General features: G+C 35.7%; 1 protein-coding gene across 3 annotated transcripts in view; it reads left to right on the top strand.

Moving 5' to 3' along the window:
* Positions 1-21,638, top strand: part of NAB1 (NGFI-A binding protein 1) — a 44,464-nt gene that overhangs the window by 3,038 nt on the left and 19,788 nt on the right. For 2 of the 3 annotated variants that reach the window (XM_057744976.1, XM_057744974.1), the window contains 4 exons: positions 2,945-3,048; positions 6,822-7,659; positions 18,587-18,720; positions 21,417-21,468. In XM_057744976.1, coding sequence (XP_057600959.1) covers positions 2,948-3,048; positions 6,822-7,659; positions 18,587-18,720; positions 21,417-21,468 — 1,125 coding nt within the window. In that variant the 5' untranslated portion in view covers positions 2,945-2,947. Of the gene's footprint in view, positions 1-2,944; positions 3,049-6,821; positions 7,660-18,586; positions 18,721-21,416; positions 21,469-21,638 lie in introns of those variants that run through there. The other variant, XM_057744977.1, reaches the window with a different exon arrangement.

Genomic DNA, 21,638 nt, shown 5'->3' with positions numbered 1-21,638 from the left:
TTGTCAGAATTCTCACAGCTAAAACATACCATTAAGCTTTCAAATAGTTTGTCATTTCTCAATACATTGTATTTAGAGAGTTGCACCTTAATTTGTACAGTATGTTAACTTAATAATTTTTGAAGAGAAATTTCTGAAAAAAAAATGATAAAATTTATATGTACTGTGTACCTACTACATGCTCAGATGGCACTTAATGTTTGTTGAATAACTTGACCGTTGATTGAAGAATTTCCAGCCATATTATATGAAATACTAGTGTTTACCTGTTGGTATCATAGTTGAGTTAATGCATAGTTATTGTTTAACTGCAAAATAAATCTGATTTTTTTTCTTTTTTTGATAAATTTAAGCTTACACATTGAATACTTTAATGAAAATTTTAAGAGGTTTATAAGAAATTTTTTCCAGCTTCATTCAGAATTCGGAAAAAAATCAGTAGTAGAGAACATTTTAAATTTCCTCAATTACTGTTAATTCATTAGAAGCTATATGTTTAATTCATAGCTCATGCTCCCCTAAGCCAAATTCTGGCTTGTCATAAACCTTTTCAGTCTCAACCTGCAGTGTGCCCGTTGCACCCTCTCCCTAGGCTCCTATACCTTCAGGCTACGTTCTCCCAACCTGGCAATGCTTCAGAGGCTTTAAATGTAGTCAGTCGCCTCAGATTTCCCATTTCCTTCCTTGCCATTTCCCATCTCTAGCTTTCATTCCCTTAGTGTGTACCAGATCTCATCTAGGTGTTCGAGAAAAAAAATCTGGTGGAACTAATTCACCTTAATCTGTAAATGACTCATGAGCTAAGTCTTCCCACGGTTTTTTTCACATTTTTTTAGAAGTCTGTTAGAGGTAGCTGTTAACTTAGACAATTTTAAAGTAAAAATTTCAGGCTCTGTTGGGAGGCAGGAATTTTATAGCCCTCTGCATAACTAAGTCAGATTTTACTAGGATTTTGCCCTTGGTTTCTCCCCACTCCTGGAAGAGTCTCTCTTTGGAATGCCATAGACTTAATAAAACTGTGTGTGTGTGTGTGTGTGTGTGTGTGTGTGTGTGTAGTTCCTACATCATGAAGAGGGGGATTCAAGAGTAGTGTTTATGAATCTGTTTGAATCTAATGACCATTTATAAGATTGATATTTGTTATTTGAGGATAACATTTTAATTTGTACAAACCAAGAGGAAAAAGACCTAGGAACTGTCATGACTGAAATTGATTTCTTAAAATGCTGTTGTTGGGGCTAGGCTAACATGATGTATGTTATAGCCTTAACCATGTGTATTCCTGTAAAGGGAGAGCATCCAGTCATCTAATGGGAAACCACCATATAGGGTTATAAAAAAACAGCGAGTATTGAGGATGAGAGGATGAAAAAGACTGTAGGTAAAGTAGCCGGGTGTGCTCTTATTAGATTGGATAACTGTTTCCACAGAGGACATCCCTTTTGTAATATAAAAGGAGACTGCTGATCAGATTCTGACTCAAGTGTTGGGTTTCATTCAGCAGAAGCCTTTATTAGAGATGTTATTCTGCCTTGAACACTTTGCTCGGAGTAGAGAGAGAGAAAAAAATGAATGAGACCTAGTCCCTACCATCAGGGAGCATATAGCCTAAGGTAACCTGTTCTGCAGAGCCATGTGAGTCTGCTTCTCTGTTCCATGGCTCCTTATGTATAACACTTAAGCATGGCATTTATGATAGTGTTTAAGTGTGTGCTTACTCTTCTGTCTCCTAATTCTTAGCTGATTCTCTATGAAGAACCAATTGAGGAAAGTCCAGTGTTTGGCATGAACCTAGGGGCAGGTTAGGCTGGGCAGGTCTGGGATGCCTATATGAGTAGTCGGGATTTTTTCCTCCATGAAGTGGGGAAATTTGGATAGGTGAGTAAAGAGCCACACCTGTACTTTAGGAAGATAAAGTTGGCATTGCAGTGTGGATTGTATTGAAGATGAGCAGGCTGTTTTCAAAGTTGGGGCAAGAAGCAAGGGGAAAATTAGAATTAGGTGCTTTGGAGACAGAGAGAGAAAAAGGGTGGCGATGTGGCCTAAGGACATGTAGGTTTGAGAAAGGAAGAGGAAAACAAAAACGTGAATGTATAAAGAAGATGTGGTATATATACACAATGGAATATTATTCAGCCATACAAAGAATGAAATTCTGCCATTTGCAACAACATGGATGGAACTGGAGGGTATTATGCTAAGTGAAATAAGACAGAGAAAGACAAATACTGTATAATATCACTTATATGTGGAATATAAAAAATAAAACTAGTGAATATAACAAGAAACAGACTCAGATACAGAATAACTAGTGATTACCAGTGCCGAGGGGGGAGGGGCAAGATAGGAGTAAGGAATTAAGAAGTACAAACAACTATGTATAAAATAAGCTACAAGGATATATTTTACAGCGCAGGAAATACAGTCAATATTTTGTAATAACTATAAGTGGAATATGACCTTTAAAAATTGTGAATCATTATGTTGTATACCTGAAACTTATATGATATTGTACATCAACCATACCTCAATAAAAGTTTTTTTTTTTAAAAATGGAATCCCTACTTTTATTAATCCAGGAAACTGAAATAGTGGTGGTGCAACTAAAAGAAGTAAGAGAGCTGTGAAGAGTAAATTTGGGAATCTGGAAGAGGGGAGGAAAATGAGATAACATACTTGCTTTTGGACTTACCAGATATGAGATGTTTGATGATCTCCATGTTGTAGTTGAAATGCTGAATTATCAGAAAGACAGTTCAGGTTCTCAGACTTTTCAGATATGAAGATCACTTTTTAAATTAAAAAAAAAGCAAGTACCAATTAATTTTGTTTTTAGTGTTTGTTGATAGAGTACATATGATGACAACTGTGAATTCAGTTACACTTTTAAATAAGTTTTTATTTTATAAAATCACAGAGTATTTGTTTACTTTTATTTGCAAAGTTGATGTACACATGTGAGCCAGTGCTTGGTGTATGTTTGGATTTGAGAGCATTTTGCAGTAACTCCATGAACCACCTGTCCAAGCTACGGATAGCAGTTTGGAGGTGAGTCTGCTGTAGGTGATATTGAAGCCTGAGAGAGGATGGGATCATCATGGGAGAATATGGAAAGATGGTAGAAATGGGATATAATATAAAACTTTGGAGAATTCCTGCACTTAGGATAGAGTAAGGGAAGGCAACATAATATAGCAAACAGTCAGGTGAAGAGCATTTCGAGGAGTGGTGTCAAGCTGCAGAGAGGTTAAAAGAGAAAAAGCAGGTGATCAGTCAGTAGTTCCTCGAGAGTTTTGATCGAGGAGTTCAGGACAGAAGGCAGGGTGAAGCTTATTGGAATAGATTGAGGCAGATTTGAAGGACGGTTCTTCTTTTCCCTTGTGACCATTAGACCTCTATCTTCCCTAAATCCCCACATCCCAGCTTGGAAAAAGTCAGAGAAGTTTTGTTTCCCATATTCATATTAAGTGCTGGTGTTGTGGTTTGAGGACAAAGCAGGAGTTGATCAGTAAAGTTTTCTTGAGCCAAACCTGCTCCTTATTCATTTAGCATAGTTTAAATCTGGCAGATGACTGGTCCTACCCCATAAGGAGCCAAAGTGAGTTTGTTTTTAAAAGGTTCTGGAACAAATCATTACCATTTAAAATAGATCATTGAATAACAAACAACAACAAATGGCCTTAAATGAATCCATTGTTTAATTCCTCTTCCTCTGGAACTGACCAGGCTGAGGAACATTTAAGCTGGTGCAAGTGGAGGTTTGCTGTATATAGGCAGCTGGCTCTTGGATTAGCTTTTGAATGCAGTAAAAATGGGTAACTGGTTTCTCTTAATTGTAGAATTCATAAAAAGGTCAGACTCAGCATGGTTGTTCCAGCATCTCTTGAAAAGTCCAGGTAACTGGAGTTTTTGGCTGAGTAGATTTACTCTACTATTAGCTTCCTATATTATATAGCATTGTGTTAGGATCCTTTTATATTAAGATTGGAGAGATGCAGGTTTCTTTTGATTTATTTGACCTTCATGTTGAAGCATGAATAGATGCAGAGTTTATAAAAACAAAATCTCATCTTATAAAAATTTTTTTTTAAATCAAATCAAGTTAATGTATGAAGTGGTGGCTGTTTAAATTATCACAACAGGCTTTGTAGGAAACTGAAACATTCTCTTAAAGCAAAGAGCCTAGGGAGAAAACTCCTTTCCCAGCAGTAAGTAGTAAGTGTGGGCCTTTAGAAAGCCTCCTGGGACTCTAAATAGTTCACTTATTTATCTTTCATCTATGTCTTGACTTTGGAAATGTACACTTGGTCCTATCAGCCCTTATGGGGATATTATAATCAAAACTACTTTCTTACTGGTACATAAGGGCTTTGTCTTAGGAACTAGGGGTTTCCTTTCTTTCTGGGTAAAGATGAGAAAGGATAAAAGTTGAAATACTTTCTAAAATCATTGCCCTATCTCAGAGTAAAACCTAAGTTTGGGGTTTTAGTTCTGGCTCAAGAACTCTGTTCTAGATTTTCTCATATAATTTTTACTTTATTCCATAGTTTGGGGGAGTATATATGGTGAGGTCACTGATGACACCATAAATCTTGCAAGGTTACAGTTCTCTTTTAAAAAAGATTTTGTGTGTGTATGTGCATACATACATATTTATATGTGCGTATAGATATATCTTGTGTGTGTACTCTTGAGTCAAAAGCTTGTGGAGCTATGCATTAGGTGTATGAAGGGAAAGTAGGTTTCCTGTCCACTACCTCAGACACTTTCTAGGAGCCCTTCTGTTTGGTATAATGTTGTTCAGTACAGACTTTAATGTGTCTATAACTCCCAAAAGCTTGTTTTTGTGGGTTAGTGTCTAGCTGGATGATAGATTCTCTCCACAAAAAGTCTCCCCTGGAGTGGGAGGACAAAGCAGATCCTCCTGTGGGTGATTCAGAAGATGCAGGAATGTTTTTATCCAGAGAACTGAGGTGGCATGAACATGAAGGTGGTCTCAAAACCTGTAGGAGTCTGTGGTGCCCAGAGGGTATACTAAATAGGGATCTTCTAGTGTAATTTGCCAAATCATGAGAGTCTCCTGAGATGCAACCCAAGAACCTAGGAAACTATATTTTTCAGAAGCACCCCAAGTGATTTCCTGGCTGTCAGCAGAAGTTTAGTGGGCTCAAATTCAGTCTTTTTTTGTGTATCCTGGGAAGTCATCAGGTCACCTGGCAATGCCCTTATAAAATAAAGAGCCATACAATTTGAGGGGGTCAGGAGTTGATGAGAGCAGATTGTGGATGACACAGAGGTTCCAGGTGATGGGGCTTCCCAGGAGTCAGTCCTTAGGGTAGTAAGGAAATGCATTCTTCTTGGATGGGATTATGGAGACTAGAATTTTGTGTCACATTCTGGTTGATGGCATAAAGCAAAAGTCCCACATTTGGTGATCTGGCCTTCAGCGGTGTTCCTAATATTCCTCAGCTTGCACTTATCTCCCAGTTAACAGTTGCTCCTTACTTTTTTGAGTTGAGAGTGGAGCTTTCATTTTCCGCTGATGAAAGCTTTCCTTTTGGCCTTTTAGAACTTTTGCGGTAGAGAGCTATAGGGTCCTTTTAATCTAAGGTTACACTGATTTACAAGTCTGTTTCTCTTAAATGGAAGTTCTTGGCCAACTCCCCTTTGTATGTGGGAGGTCTCCAGGCAACTGTGAATAAATTGTAAAGGCTGCTAAGAGGTCAAGAAGTGCTTTGCTGGGTCTTGTTCTGTCTCTTTAAAGGCAGACTTCTCTGCTCTAAAAGTATTACTTCTTAGCTCTGTCTTAGGCTCTCTGCTGCTGCTTTGGAAAGATCTCCCACCCTCCCTGGCCTCATCCTCTGTCTCTAACCCTGAGATACACTTAGGCTCCAGTCTGTTATTTTGCACACAGGACAATTCTACTGAAGCATTCTACCTTGTGCCATATTCAAGTGCTATGTGTTTGAAAAGGAATTCCATCATCCCTAATTTTCTGTACCCCCAATGCCACCTCTGTCAGTTCTGAACTCTCATGTATGTAATCCCATAGTCACCTATTTTTCTTCTATTCCTGGAACCACAGAAAGTGTTTAAAAAAAATAACTGTTTCCTCTCCTTCATCACTTACACCTAAGTGATCACCAGATCTTGTCATTTGTCTGAATTTTTCCTGCCTCTTTTTCTCTCAGTTTCTAAATATACCATCTTCTATCTTATCAGCTCCAGTTCATACTGAAATCTCTCATCCTTTGCCTGCCGGACTAATCTTGCTACTTTTTCTTTATAAAATGGGAATTAACTATACTATCTCACAGGGCTGTTGTGAGGATTAGACATAACAAAGTGTTTATCATATGGTCTGACACAAAATAAGGGTTCAGTGCATGGTAGCATAGCATACGTCTTACCCTCATCTGAATTTGATTATCCGTCACTTCACCTCTGTGTCACACTGTGGAAGCAGCAAAATGAATAGTCAAAAATATGGAATATAGAGCCCTGTGAGCCTTGGTTTGATTCCCTAGACTTTTCCTTAGCTAGTTGTGAGATCTCATGATTACTTATCTTCTTTGAGCCTTTATAATTTTTTCTTTAAAATGGAAACTGTTACTGAATATTGACCATTAGGGTTGTTAGGAGAGTGAAATAAGATAACTTAGTAAATAGAGAGAATGCTTCCTTAACAGTCAGTTGCTATGCAAATGCTCCTTGTTGTTTTATTCTTCCCATACTGCAGTCTTAAATCCTGTGGTGTCTAGCAAATAGGCTTCAGAAGTTTGGAGCAAGTGTGATGAGTATCTCCTCTCTTCTTTTTGCAGGTTAAGCCCATCCACAGTAATGGCCGCGGCCTTACCCAGGACCCTGGGGGAGTTGCAGCTGTATAGAATATTACAAAAAGCCAATCTGCTTTCTTATTTTGATGCCTTTATCCAGCAAGGTGGTGATGATGTCCAGCAGCTCTGTGAAGCTGGAGAAGAGGAATTCTTGGAAATCATGGCACTTGTGGGCATGGCTAGCAAGCCCCTTCATGTTAGGAGGCTACAGAAGGCTTTGAGAGACTGGGTCACGAACCCTGGCCTTTTCAATCAGCCGCTGACGTCCCTGCCTGTCAGTAGCATACCCATCTATAAATTACCAGAGGGATCACCAACCTGGCTGGGAATATCCTGCAGCAGTTACGAAAGGAACAGCAGTGCCCGGGAACCTCATTTGAAAATCCCCAAGTGTGCTGCCACCACCTGTGTGCAGAGCTTGGGACAGGGGAAGTCAGACGTGGTGGGGAGCTTAGCACTGCAGAGTATCAGTGAGTCCCGACTCTGGCAAGGCCACCATGCCACCGAGAGCGAGCCCAGCCTCTCTCCAGCTGACCTGGGCTCTCCAGCTTCCCCAAAAGAAAGTAGCGAGGCGCTGGATGCTGCTGCCGCACTCTCTGTGGCCGAGTGTGTGGAGCGAATGGCCCCCACGCTGCCGAAAAGTGACTTGAACGAAGTGAAAGAGCTGCTGAAAACCAACAAGAAGTTGGCCAAAATGATTGGTCACATCTTTGAGATGAGTGATGATGATCCACACAAAGAGGAGGAAATTCGAAAATATAGTGCAATATATGGCCGATTTGACTCGAAGAGAAAGGATGGGAAACATCTCACACTTCATGAGGTAAAAAGCCCACGTTTTTCTTCGTGTATATGTGGTGTGTTGTGTCTCTTAGAGATTAATTTGGTAGTAGTTTGCAGCAAAGGAGATACACCCCCTGAAAACAGTCTTAAAGACATTTAGGTTTAGAAAAATGTAACTTTTCAGTGAAAATGGACCATGTTTACTGTGTTAGGGTATTTTTGTGTTGAATTCAAACATGTTGAGCTTTGGAACTACAGTGTAGGGTGACTTTTAGAAAAATATCAGAATTTAAGCACTGAAAAGCATAAAATAGGCAGTTTGTCTTTTAATTAAGAAATAAAATGAGATTTTAAATATAACTTAAAAGTCATTTTTGTAGACTGTTTTTTTGAAAAAAAAATTTTTGTAAAAAATAACCAGAACTTAAAGTGATTTTCAGCTAGCATAGAAAACAAAATTATATTAGATGAATGTTAGAAGAATTATTATAGCTTTGATTATTGTTTTGGTTTGACATTTGGCATTAAAAATTCTCATTTTATTTTTGTAGTACTCTATTCAGAAATATTTTGCTTAAGTAGAAGAATGCATATACATATATCTCTTTCTCATTTACTCCCTTTTTCTTGTCTGTGTGGCCAACACATTATCTTTAATACTCAAGCATCTTTAAGACTCAAGCATAAGCATAAGTCTTTTATGTTTTCCCCCAAGTAGAATGACCTTTCCTTTCCATTTTTATCCTTATATACCCTTCTGTCACAGTAAGTTCAGCACTTTATTGTGCTTATTTATATACTGGTCTGTCCCTCACAGTATACTTTGGGATTCTTCAAGGCAGAGATAATGTCTCATTCATTTTTATATCCTCAGAATCTAATGTACCCAATAAATGCTTGAAAAAATAAATGCATTTCAAAAGTTTAAAAAGCTATTTCACAGGTAAAATTTATAGCCATTTATCTGTTAGAAGAGAGGAATTCTCCTTGAAAAAAATGTTCAGTTGAATGCAGTAGTTCATGTTAGAAACATTAGATCTTTTCCCCCAGACTTGTACTTTAACACAAAAAAATAGTATGTACTTATTGAAAAAGTATTCAGTCATTATAAAAGGATGTGAAGTAATTGAATCTGTAAACATCCAGATACTTTTCTTTACGTATACAAATGTGGGATCATATTTTGCTGACTGTTCTCCAAATTTTTTTTCAAACTTATCAATATACTCAAAGTACAATATACTATTAGATATATTTTTCAAGTGATTACATATAGAGCTACCTTATTCATTTATGGGTTACATTATATTCCACAGTATGAATGTGCTGTTATTTATCTTAACCATTCACTTTTTGATGTCACTTCAGTTTCCATTTCTCGAATTTTATATATGGTGGGACGTGAACATTATACATATATACCTTTACAGACTTTTGTATGTTTTCCTATAGAATAGAGTCCAACATTTAAAATTATGGAATCAAAGAATATGTAGATTTAATATTTTAGTAGATACTGCTAAATTGCCTTCTAAAAAAGCTGCAACAGTTTACATTTTCACTATCATTATATGCAAGTGTCCATTTTTCTACTGTCTTGCTAATATTGCATTTATCATTTTTAATCTTTGTCAGTCTAAGAGATGAAAAATTTTCATTGCTCAGATTAACTTTCCTTAGTGAGGATGAGTATCTTTTCATAGTTTAACAGACATCCAGTTTTATTATATTCATACCCTTTGTTTTAATGTTGGGGTTGTTTGTCTTATCTTTAAAATATTGGTAAGAACTTTTTATATTTTAAGGATATTAACCTTTTGTCTTATGTTGTAAACATTTTCCCAGATTATCATTTGTCCTTTGACCTCTCAGACTGGTTACCATATGGAAGTTTAATTTTATATAGTAATATTCATTGATCTTGTCCTGTGTGATTTCATTTGTCTAGTTCTCTATTCCTTCACCAGTATAAAGTTAATTACTGTAGCTAAATAATATATTTTAATATATGGAAAAACAAGTGCCCCTTCAGTAGTATCCTTTTGCAGCTTCTGTTTTTTTTAGGTAGTCTTATACATTTCTCCTTCCAAATGAAATTTTTAATGCATTTGTCAAATTTCCCCAGAATTTTTGTCGGTGTTTTGATTAGCAGTGCCTTAAAGGTATAGATTAATTTAGGAAAAAGTGATATGTTTACAATAATGAAAATTCCCATACAGTAATATAGTATATACATTTACTTAGATCTTTTATATTCCTCCGTAATTTTTTAGTTCTTTTTTAGGTTTTGCACATTTCTTGTTAGGTCAAATACTGTGTATTATATATATGTATATTAGATGTCTGTATCATATACATATTTACATTTATTTTGCTTATATAGATACACAAATATGTAAGATATAAAAGGTATATAACTGTAAATGAAATCTTTCCCACTTTTTAAAATTACTATCACTAGCCGATTTTTGTATATTAATCTTGTTTTCAGCAATTTCACCATCTGATATTTTAAAATAAATTATTTTAGACACGAATGGATACTGGTGCTTAGTATCAGAGAATAGGCTAGCACAATTAGTCACAGGGATTCTGTGATTTGATCTATTTTGGGCATGTCCTTTTGTAATTGTTATGTATTGTTGCCATACAATAATGGACTCACAAGAACTTATGAGCAGATGTGGAAAATACAGGTAGCATTAAAATTTGGATACACTTTGACACTTTTATTGCCTATGAACCAATAAGGGAATCTCCCAAAAGGTTGTCAGTAATAGGAAACAAAGGGCGAAACATGTTGGCAGTTTTAGGATCATGTTTTAACCCAGTTTTCATATAATTTTTAAAACATAGCAGATGAAACACAGTTGAGTCAAGGACCTGTATTTTTACTAAAGCAAAAGTATGTTAAAGAGATGACTTTAATAAACCCTATCAATCTCACTTAAAAAAAATCCTAAACTACTTTTTAAAAATTCAAAATTAATTACTTCACACTTGGCTTTTGCTAAGGGGCTCTTTGCTTCTTTGGATAAATAGGCACAGGTGGTATTTAAGTAATGAGACCATTGTGGGTTTCCCAAAATAAGGGAACAGTCAAAATGAATGCTAGTGACTGAGGTGTGGGGGTGGGGGATTTGGAAAATGTAGCTTGTGTTTTTGAAACTTAACTTAGACCGCTTATTATTTATAACTCAAGTATGTGAATCTAGTCTGACAATATAGTTTAGGATAGAAGTTTATGAATCAGGACACTTTCTTCAAACTAGTAACCATCCAGGAGTTTGGTAGAAATTATGAAATCCTAAGGGAATTGAAAGATGGTATTAAGTGTACCTTTTAGGTATTGTGATAATTTCACATTTTTTCTTTTGACTATTTAAAATGAGAGAAAGATTTTTGAGTTTTTCTAAATTCCTAAGATTAAAGAATGTTACTAGTTTGTCCTTAATTTCTAAATAAGGAAATATATGACTTATTCTTAAATCACTTTTGGTAGTATTTCTGAGTGTTTTCTTCATATAAACACTGTGAACACTATTCTTTCAATCTTTCAAGACATATAAATAGGTCACGAGTAGATGAAAATCAGGAAGTTATCTATACCTGAAAAAATTTCTTCAACTCACAAGTATATAAAGTTCTTATTATATGCATTTTTATACTTGTTTCCAAGTATACATCGTAAAATGTATAATTCTTCACATTTTACAATAAAGAATTGTAGAGTGAATCATTGTTATAAACACTGTTTCTAAGCTAGAGAATTAGTGATTGTCTTAAGACATGGCTAGGTGTGACCTGGTCGTAGGAGTTAGACCATGAAGATAGTGTGAGGGGCTGAGGCCTAGAACCTCACTAGTTATTGCTGTGGGGCAGGTGCTAAGGGACAAACCGAGAAGCAGTACTAGAGAGAAGTCCAGGCAGGCAGAGTTCCATCTGTACAAAGGTGTGTTGACAGTATATGGTAAACTAGGTAAACACTGTGTATCAAATCTTGAAGCAATGAATGGATGAAGAGAGGAACTGAAATTGAGAATAGCAAGGCCATGGAGAATGTAGGGGCTTGTAATATTCAGAAATATAAGCACATAAACTAGTCGGCATTATAGAATATTTGTCAGCAGATAGCAACCTTCAGCCGAAGAGCTCTGGAACTCAAAGATAGGAAGGGGAAGAAGAGAGGAATGTGGAGTTAGTGGGTACCTTGTAGACCTGGTGGAAATGCTACAGGAACTGGAGTGCTAATAAGCAGGTTACTAAGATAAGGACCTAGGCCCATAGAATACATGGTGATGTCAAGTTTAGGTCAGTTACCACTGTAGTTTTGAGAAGGCAAGGCTGAGTGTTTCAGAGAAGCCCAACAGTCTTAGTTTTGAGAGGGGGGGAATGCCACATCTGGGAACCTCTTAGACCTGAACATACTACTAGTGAGCTATGATGCTGTATTCCGAACTCTCAGCTTAAGTGGATCAATTTCAGTACCTAATACTTGAAAAGAAATGTTGGACACTTCCTTTTGATCATTTTAAAAAGTGGACTGTAAGGCTATTAGGATAGTCTTTCTTCTTGAGTCACTTTTGATAAGTCACAGTTTTCTGAGAATTTGTCCATTTCATCTGAGTTTTCAAACTTACTGACATAAAGTTATTTATAGTTTTTAAGACCTAATATTGTTTGTATATTTGTTTTTCCCTGATCAGTCTTGCCAGAGGTTTGTCATTTATATTAATCTTTTCAGGGATCTGTAAACTAGAGCCTGTGGGCAAAATCTAGCCCAGTTCCTGATTTTGCAGATAAACTTTTATTGGAATACAGCCATGCCTGTTTCTTTATGTATTATCTGTGGCTGCTTTTGAGCTACAGTGTAGGGTTGGGTAGCTGTAATACAGACTGGCCTGTGAAGCCTAAAATATTTATTATCTGACCTTTTATAGAAAAGCTTTCCAGCTTCTTTTTGAGGAAGCACTTTTGGCTTAATTGATATTTTTAGTTGTGCTGTGTTTGTGTTTACACCTACTTTCTTACAGTTTATTTTATTATTCTGACTTACATTTCATCCTGAGTTCATTAATGTTCAGCTGTTCTTTTCTAATGTAAGCAATGAAGGCCATAAATTCTCACTATGTATTGAATTAGCATTATTCCCAAAGTTTTGATATGTGGTTATTTTATTATTTTTCAATTCTGATTGTTTCTCTCTTTTTTTTTTTTAATAAATTTATTCATTTATTGGCTGTATTGGGTCTTCGTTGCTGCATGCGGGCATTCTCTAGTTGTGGAGAGCAGGGGCTGCTCTTCGTTGTGGTGCGCTTCTCCTTTTAGTGGCTTCTTTTGTTTTGGAGCACGGGCTCTAGGCACATGGGCTTCAGTAGTTGTGGCACATAGGCTCAATAGTTGTGGCTCACGGGCTCTAGAGTGCAGGCCCAGTAGTTGTGGCGGCTTAGTTGCTCCACAGTGTGTAGAATCTTCCCGGACCAGGGCTTGAACCCATGTCCCCTGCATTGGCAGGCAGATTCTTAACCACTGCACCACCAGGGAAGCCCTGATTATTTCTCTTTTTATTTATGATTTCTTTTCTGATCCATGAGTCATTAAGTGTTTTTCATTTCCTAATATGAGGGGGTTTTCCTTAATTATTTTTGTAGTGATTTCTAACTGAATTACATTGTAATCAAAGAACATGGTTTGCATGATGTCAGCCCTTTAAAATTTGTTGAGATATTGGCTATGGCCCAGTATGTGGTCAGTGTTTTTAATGTGTTTCTGCAGTTGTTGGTAGTGTTCTCTATGTGTCTATTTTAACAAGTTTATTAACTCTGTTATTCAGACCTTCTATAGAGTTAATTTTTTTTTAAATCACATAATCTGTGGAGTTGTCTATTTCTCTGTGTATTATGCAGTAACCTTATTAATCTTTAATAATGCATTTTGTCTTAAAAAACATTTTTGTTTGATATTAATATAAATATATATGCTTTCTTTTTTGTTAGTAACTGCTTGTTACTTCTTTTTTCCATCCTTTTACTTTCAGTTTTTCTGAATCTATGTTTTAGATACATCTCTTGTAAATACCAGTAGTTGGATTTTTTTAAAAATTCTGTCTTACATTCTTTGTCTTTTAACTGCAACATTTGGTCCATTTACATTTATTATAGTGACTGATGTTTTGAATTTGTTTCCTTTATTTTATTTTATTTTTGATAGGTAATAAGTGGATTTATTTAGAGAGAAACACACTACACAGTGTGGGCCATCCTAGAAGGCGAGAGCAGCCTATTTATCTTATTTGATATTTCTTCCCTTCCCCCTATTTATATCTCAGATTTACTATCTGGAATTAGTGTCCTTTAGCTTGAAGTGCATTATGTAGAATTTTCTTAATGAAGGCCTCTGATGGCAAACTCTGTCCTTCCTCACCCCATTGGAAAATATCTTTATTTTGCTCTCATTCTTAATTGCTATTTATTCTGGGTATCAAATTCTATATTGTCAGTTATTTTCTGTTAGTAATTGCAGATATCATTTCCTTGGTGTTCAGCATTCATTGTTGTGTTTAGAAGCCAGTGGTTATCTCACTATTGTCTGCTTTTGAAATCTGTTTTTCTGTGCCCCAGTTTCTTCCCTCCTTCTGACTTCTCAATATTTCTTGCTCATTTTTACTGTATTACTCTTCAGTCATATTTTCAACTCCTTTTATTTCTTTTAAGTGAAGTCTTTGAGGGTCTGTTTCTGCTATCCGTTGTTTCTGCTGGTTTTGACTTTTGATTCCGTGTCTCTTTGGATGTTTTATGATTTCTGTCTATGAACTCATGTTTCTTGGAACTGTGGGAATGTTTTGAGGCCTAGGAAGAAAATGGATTCTTCTAGAGGTTGTTTTCGCTTCTACCAGGCACCTGTACTCTGTATACTACAACTCTGGGTCCCCATGAAAATAAATTCTCAGGCCGTTTAGTGTGAATTAGGGCTGGAAATCCATGGGAAGAGGTGATTTGGGGTTATGAAATCTCAAAGAGTGTCTTCTGTTCTCTCCCGTTTAGAAACGAGGTTCAAGACAGGTAATTCTCCTTGCATTCCCCTGGGGGGTATGGATATATTTCTAATTCTGTCTTACATTGGGCTGTGGTACTTTCATATTGTTTTTCACCTTTATGGGGGAGGGGTCTTAGACTCCTCAGCCTCACCTTTGATGGATCCTGGGCTTTTCCTGTTATCCTCTTCCCACACTCACAAGCCCAACGAGGGTGTGTGTGAAGACCGAAGCTCAAGTTCATCTGGTTTAGCAACTGCCCTCAACTTGCTTCTTTGAGATACTGTCTTCATTCATTTTGGCCTGAATAGTTCTGTCTTGCTGGCTTATTGATGCATTTAAGATATTTTTTTCCTGCTATTTCAGCCAGCATTTTTCCTGTGAGAAACGTGAGAGGGGCCAGTCACAATACCTTGCCCTCCCTGTGCTGCAAGTGAAAATCTTGATTGCCTTTCAAGCCTCCCTATCACACAGGGTTCACCTAGTGTTTTTATTGCTAACACTTATTTGAAACTTAATTGAAAGTCACAACCATTTTATTGTTAAAGATTATAATTTTAACTACCAGTAAAGAAAGTTTTAAAATGGAGTTATAAATAATAGAAAGCTAACTTGAAGAAATCTTTTACATGAAGATATGAATGGAATTTTGTTATTTTTAGCCATGAAAGAGGAAATGGAGGAAGTAAGTAAACCAGTGAGGGAGAATATCTTATTTTATACTTTTAACAAAATTAGAAACTTAGAACTTTTAAAAAGCTAGCTTGGTGTTGCTGTGAATGACTACTGGTTTTGGAGTATTTGTATAATTCTTCTTAAAATATATCATAATGGTTATTGATTTAATTATTAGCAACTGGGAGTATGAAATCTAAGATACTTACAGAAAATACTTTTTTGAGGGGATATCTTGATAAATCAGCTTCATATTGCAACTCAGGGTGAGCTATAGTTATTTCTCCAGCCTCAGTTTTTCTACCAGAAGCCTCTTTGAGGGCCTGGAGAGTTCAGTATAGTTTTTTGGTCTGTTGGAGCCTGAATTCAATAGCAAAGATTGTGTTATTTTTTTTTTTTTTTTTTTTTTCTTGGTTCTTGTAGGGTGATGGAATACTGGAACATTGTTTTCAGTTTATGTTGAAAAGTTATTTTCTGTGGCTGTGTATGAGCTGGTACCTCTGAAATGTTGTCAATTAAAATACCTTACTGACAACCAGAACTTCTCCATACTAATTTAGATTTATGAGTACAAAAAGAAAAAGCTACATTAAAAAGCAACTTGAGAATGATCTTTCAAGGTCATTGTAGCTATCACTAAGCTGAAACTGAAGTTTATTTAGGAAATTATTCTTTGAAGTATATTTTACTTTTAGCTCCTGTAACATTGTGCCTGTCAAAAGCACTCAGGGAAGAAATTGATCTAATGATTCTTTAGGAGGAGGGGAGAAGGCTGGAAATGGTCTAAAGTAAGAAGCCTGGGCTTATTGTAACCTTGTTGCCAGTACCATGTTACAAGCATACCTGGGTGGTATTGCAGGTTTGGTTCCAAACCACCACAATAAAGTGAGACACACCAATTTTTTTTTGGTTTTCCAGTGCATATAAAAGTTATATTTACATTATACTGTAGTGTATTAAGTGTGCAGTAGCATTATGTCTTTAAAAATATACATACCTTAATTAAAAAATACTTTTTGCTAAAAAATGCTAACCATCATCTGACAAAACAGGGTTGCCACAAACCTTCAATTTGTAAAAATTTAGTATCTGCAAAGTGCAATAAAGCGAAGCACAATAAAATGAGGTATGCCTGTATTTGAGAATAAGCCAGTGTGACCTACAGGTGGAAATCTGAGGAGGAGGATGTTGGATACCTATATCACACCATATGCTGTATACATAACACATTCTAGATGGAGTAAATATGTGGAAAAAATAAAACCATTAGACCAAATTACAGGAGAACATTTGTATGTATTAGGGTGAGAAGGGAGTTTCTGTGCATAGCACCCAAGACAAAACTAAAGGGCTAATGGCAAACTATGAAAAAGTAAAAAAACAAATCCACTACACATGATGAAGAGTTAATGCTCTTAATACATAACGAATTCCTCAAGTCCCTAAGAAGCAAAATAGTGCAATAGAAGAAACAGGCAGCTACCCTGAGCAAGCATATTTTAAAATAACTCAAAAACATAAGAAAAAGTTTCAGTTTTGTAGCCAAAGAAATGCAAATTATAACCAGATGTCGTTGAAAATACATCAAATTGGTAAAGCTTTTAGATAACAGCCAGTGTTGGTCAGGATTCTGGGAAATGAACTCTTCATATAATTGTTGGTAGCATTAAGATTTGAAATGACTTTTTTGGAGAGTAATTTGGTGAAATATATAAATCTCTTAAAATTTAGTATATTCTGTGACTAAGAAGTCTCTTTGTACTAATTTTTTCCCAAGAAAATATCTGACTGTGTGCAGAGATGCACACTTAAGAGTGCTCTTTGCAGCTTTCTTTGTAGTACATGAAAAATGAGGATAATGGCCAGAGTGAGGTTGATTTAAATAATGTACTGCTGTGTTCTGCAATGTAATATTGTATGTCTAGGTAGTAAAAATTACGTTGTAAAGAATATTTAAATTCATTCATCATTACATTGTAAAGAATATTGAAATTCATTCATCAGTCAGTATTTATTAAGCTTACAACCCATGCCAGTTGATGTAAAAAAAAGCCAAGTCTCTGCCTTAATATATGAAAAAGTAAAAAATGCAGCATATATAAGTGAAGGAAAGGAGGTTACACATCTGCATTCACATGTATATGTGTACACAGGGAAATATTGGAATAATATGCATTAAAATATTAAAGTCATTCTGGGTGGAAGGACTGCATCCTGCATTCATTATGCCTGATTCCTCATCAAAGGAAAATGAGAGCTAACACTAACAGCAACTTTGTGCCAGGCATGTCTTCTCACTTGCTTCTTGTTATAACGAGTTCTTGGAGGTAGTGATAGTATCCCATTTTGCCTCTGAGAAAATTGAGGCTCTGACAAGTTTTTACATGTCCAAAATCATATAGCCGGTAAGTGATGGAGCAGGACTCATCCTAGGTCTCTCTGTCATCAGATCCCATCAGTTTGCCATCAATCACACCTGGAATGAGTATGTTTCTTGCTTTTTTAAAAAGTCTCATATACCTCTTGGCAGTTCCTTACATTCATTTAACTTGACAAAATTGTGTGAAAAACATTTTCTAGTCCTTTAAGCAAATTATAGATTTTAAGTTTAAGATAACATGTGATATTTTAAATTTTAGTGCAGGTGTTTGGTCGACTAGCAACTCTGTGTTGGCAATATTTAACACTTAAATGAAAGAGCAGAGCTAGATGAATCTTAGAGATTGAGTGACTTCAGTCTCTATTATAGCCATCATTTGTGATAATGCTTTTTACTAAGTGATTTTATAAGTATTTAAAATCATTTAATTTTTGTTTCTTCCTAAGCATTTTTATGTCAGTTCACATTAAAAAAAATCTGTCTGACCATGTATACTCACTTTTAGTTAAGGAAATATCATCACCGTATCATATAATCAGATCCCTTGGTTTTTTATAAGCAAAATAAGATGTAGAACATTTTAAACTGTTTATTTTGCTTATTTTCCATAAACTCTCCTACTTAAAAATAAATAAAGCATATAAATAAATAAAACCAAGGTGACTGTTTTGATTAGTTCGAATTCTGAGAGATGTAAATAACTTGATTTTCTTCTGAAATTAGGCAGTAGGACTAATTAGGGTAAAGGCTTCCTTATTTTCATAAATTATGATTTCATTATATAATGATGTGACATTTTTGTATTCTTAAGTGAAGCATCTTCTGTATTGATGAAATAAAAATGTTTATAATTTTTAAAACTTTATCTTGAACATGCAGCTCACTGTTAATGAAGCGGCTGCTCAGCTATGCGTGAAGGATAATGCCCTGCTGACAAGAAGAGATGAGCTTTTCGCCCTGGCTAGGCAGATTTCTCGAGAAGTCACCTATAAATATACTTACAGAACCACCAAGTAAGTGTGTAACTCATTGGCAGTGTTTTTGCATTGTTTGCTAGAAGTAGAGCTTGAAACGCCATATCTGACAAAGTTGAAGTGTGATTATAGTTCTGTAAAATTAAACAGTGAACTGACTTTAGAAAACACTATTGCTGCAGTGGTTTTTGTTGATTTGTTTAATCCTCTTTTATTATTGTCTTTTGAAAGATAGTTCCCTAGCACTATAGCATTGGTCTGGTAGTGGTTCTTGACATTCTTCTCTCACACAGATGCTTTGGTTTTGAGTGTGATGATGGGATTTATTTAGTCATCATTTATAAAGTTATTTGTATACCCTACTGACTACATGAACTTGTTGAACTCTCTGCGGACGCAGCGTGTTTCCTTTTGCAAGGTGTTTGCGATCTAATGAGATTAGCTAAATAGATAAAAAGACTCCATTGCCCAGTATTTAAAGGAAAGTTGGAAAATACTAGGTTACTACGAAGTGAAATATGTAATGTGTTTGAAATAAAAACCCTCATGTTGAAAGTGGTGGTGATTTTAAAATTTAATGTAAACCTACCATATCATTCTTCATCGTATCCTCGCTTGGAGCCTAAGCACTGTCTTTAGATAGAGGACCATTTTAATTCTGTTCATTTGGTTCCACGTGGACCCTGATTTCCAGGGCACCATCGGTTGTGCTTGCCACCGCTCCTCTGAGCAGATGCATTAGCGTGACTGAGTGTATGTTGAAAAAACCACATCCTGAGCACCCTTCCCAGCTCTAATAAATCACATTCTCTGGGGATGGAGACTTAAAGTCTAAACTTTCACAAGCATCTCCTATGATTCTTGTGCACATTCAAATTTAAAACCACCGATATAGGCACTTGCTGTCATCACCGTTATTTTCCCCAACTCATGGCAGCTTTGCTTTCTGTCCTGTCTAAAGAGCCCACTTACTTAGGAACTGGCAACAGGTAAAATTATGCAAAATAAATGAACAGTGTAAGAATGTTCAGCAGTATTATAGATTATTTATAAGATATTTTTGAGTTAAATGATCAAGAGCTGATTTTTGTGACTTTCTGTTTTCTTCACTGTATTATACAAAATTTTCTTCCTGACTGCTTTACTTAAATAATTTTCTTTAATCAAAGTAGTACATGTACGTGATTTATGAAGTCATATAGTACACAGGCTTATCACGAAACTCAGCAGTTCCCCAGCTCCATCCCCTTCCTTCTGAATACTGCAACCCAGAGGCAACGGCTTTCAACAGCTTTTAGTTCTTTTTTGTAGTATGTATTTACGTTTATATATTTTGTAAGTTAAATCATTTTAAAATACATAAGACTTTTACATTATTTATAAGCCAAAACTATGTAAAAAGCTAATGCAAAAAAGTTGCACTCTCATTTCTGTCTCTTTTTGCTCTGTTCCTCTTCTCATTGTAGGTAGTTTTTATTAGTTTCTCTTTCATCCTTCTAGTGTTTGTTTATGCACATATAAATAAATATATTTTCTCACTTATACCTTTTTTTGAAAAAACAATAAGTAGCATGTGTCTACATTATTCTGTATTTAGCTTTTAGTTTAACATGTCTGGGAGATCTTGTTATATTAGTACATGTACATCGTCCTCATTATTTTTTTTTTACAGCTGCATGATACTGCAGTGTGGGATATACCATGATTCATTTAACTAGTACTCTATTGATGGATACTTGAGTTGTTTCTAGTCTTTTGTCATTATAAGTAATACCACAGTAAATAATATCATATGTCTCATATTTCGTTGATTCTGAGGTGTGTTTTTCCACATTTTAACATCTTTTGTGTTGAGGTATAACTTAAAATTTATGACTTGACATAGTTTAATTGGCAGTTATATTTCATGTATGTGTAGGTGCTTCTGTTGGATAGATTCCCAGTCAGGGATCCATCCCTAGGTCGGGGAAAATGCATTTATAGTTCTGATAGATAGACAAAACGCATTTTAATCTCATGTAGCCTTAAGCATTCATCTTAAATGAACATTTTTGTCATTTTATCCTGAATTGTACTGATCCCTGAGAGGTATTATGGAATACAGTCCTCCTTTATCTTTTTTCCTTTTTTTCATTATGTGGTACTCATTAATACTTACTGAGTACTTTCTGTGTGAGGCATTACTAGGTAGTGGCCTTTTAAAATGTGTAATATAGGACTTCCTGGTGGTGCATTGGTTAACAATCTGCCTGTCAATGCAGAGGACACGGGTTCAAGCCCTGGTCCGTGAAGATCCCACATGCCACAGAGTAACTAAGCCTGTGTGGTACAACTACTGAGCCTGAGCTCTAGAGCTCACAAGCCACAACTGCTGAGCCTGTGTGCTGCAGCTACTGAAGCCTGCGTGTCTAGAGCCAGTGCTCCACAACAAGAGAAGCTACTGTAATGAGAAGCCCGTGTACCGCATCGAGGACCCAACACTGCCAAAAATATAAATAAATAAATTTAAAAAATAAATAAAATTTGTAATATAATTGTGACTGCCTATTTCCCCAGTGTTAATTTAGAAATAATGAAAAGTCTCTTTTTCACTATTTTAATGTTCATTATGAATGTCTTATTTCTGGTGGCAGGGTTCCAGGGTTGTATATTTTGGTGGAAGTTTATAGATTGAGATACCTTTAGAAGAAATTTGTTACCTTCACAAGTTTTTCTCTCTCCCGCATTTCCCTCAGGTCAAAATGTGGAGAAAGAGATGAATTATCCCCGAAGAGAATTAAAGTGGAGGTATGATTATGTATTGTATTTTCTTATGCTAATAATGTGTGCTTACTAGTTCAAACTAAAAAAAAAAAAAGAATGGTCCCATCAACTAGTGAGAAAATGTGAATTGTAGAATCTTAAAAATAATATAGAATTTGGTTGCTTTGAAGTATCTATAGTAATTTGAACTAGGA

This window comes from Hippopotamus amphibius, chromosome 8, assembly GCF_030028045.1.
Source record: "Hippopotamus amphibius kiboko isolate mHipAmp2 chromosome 8, mHipAmp2.hap2, whole genome shotgun sequence".
Classification (NCBI taxonomy): domain Eukaryota; kingdom Metazoa; phylum Chordata; class Mammalia; order Artiodactyla; family Hippopotamidae; genus Hippopotamus; species Hippopotamus amphibius.
Note: the sequence above shows the minus strand (reverse complement) of the source record. Positions and strands in the feature narration are given on the sequence as shown.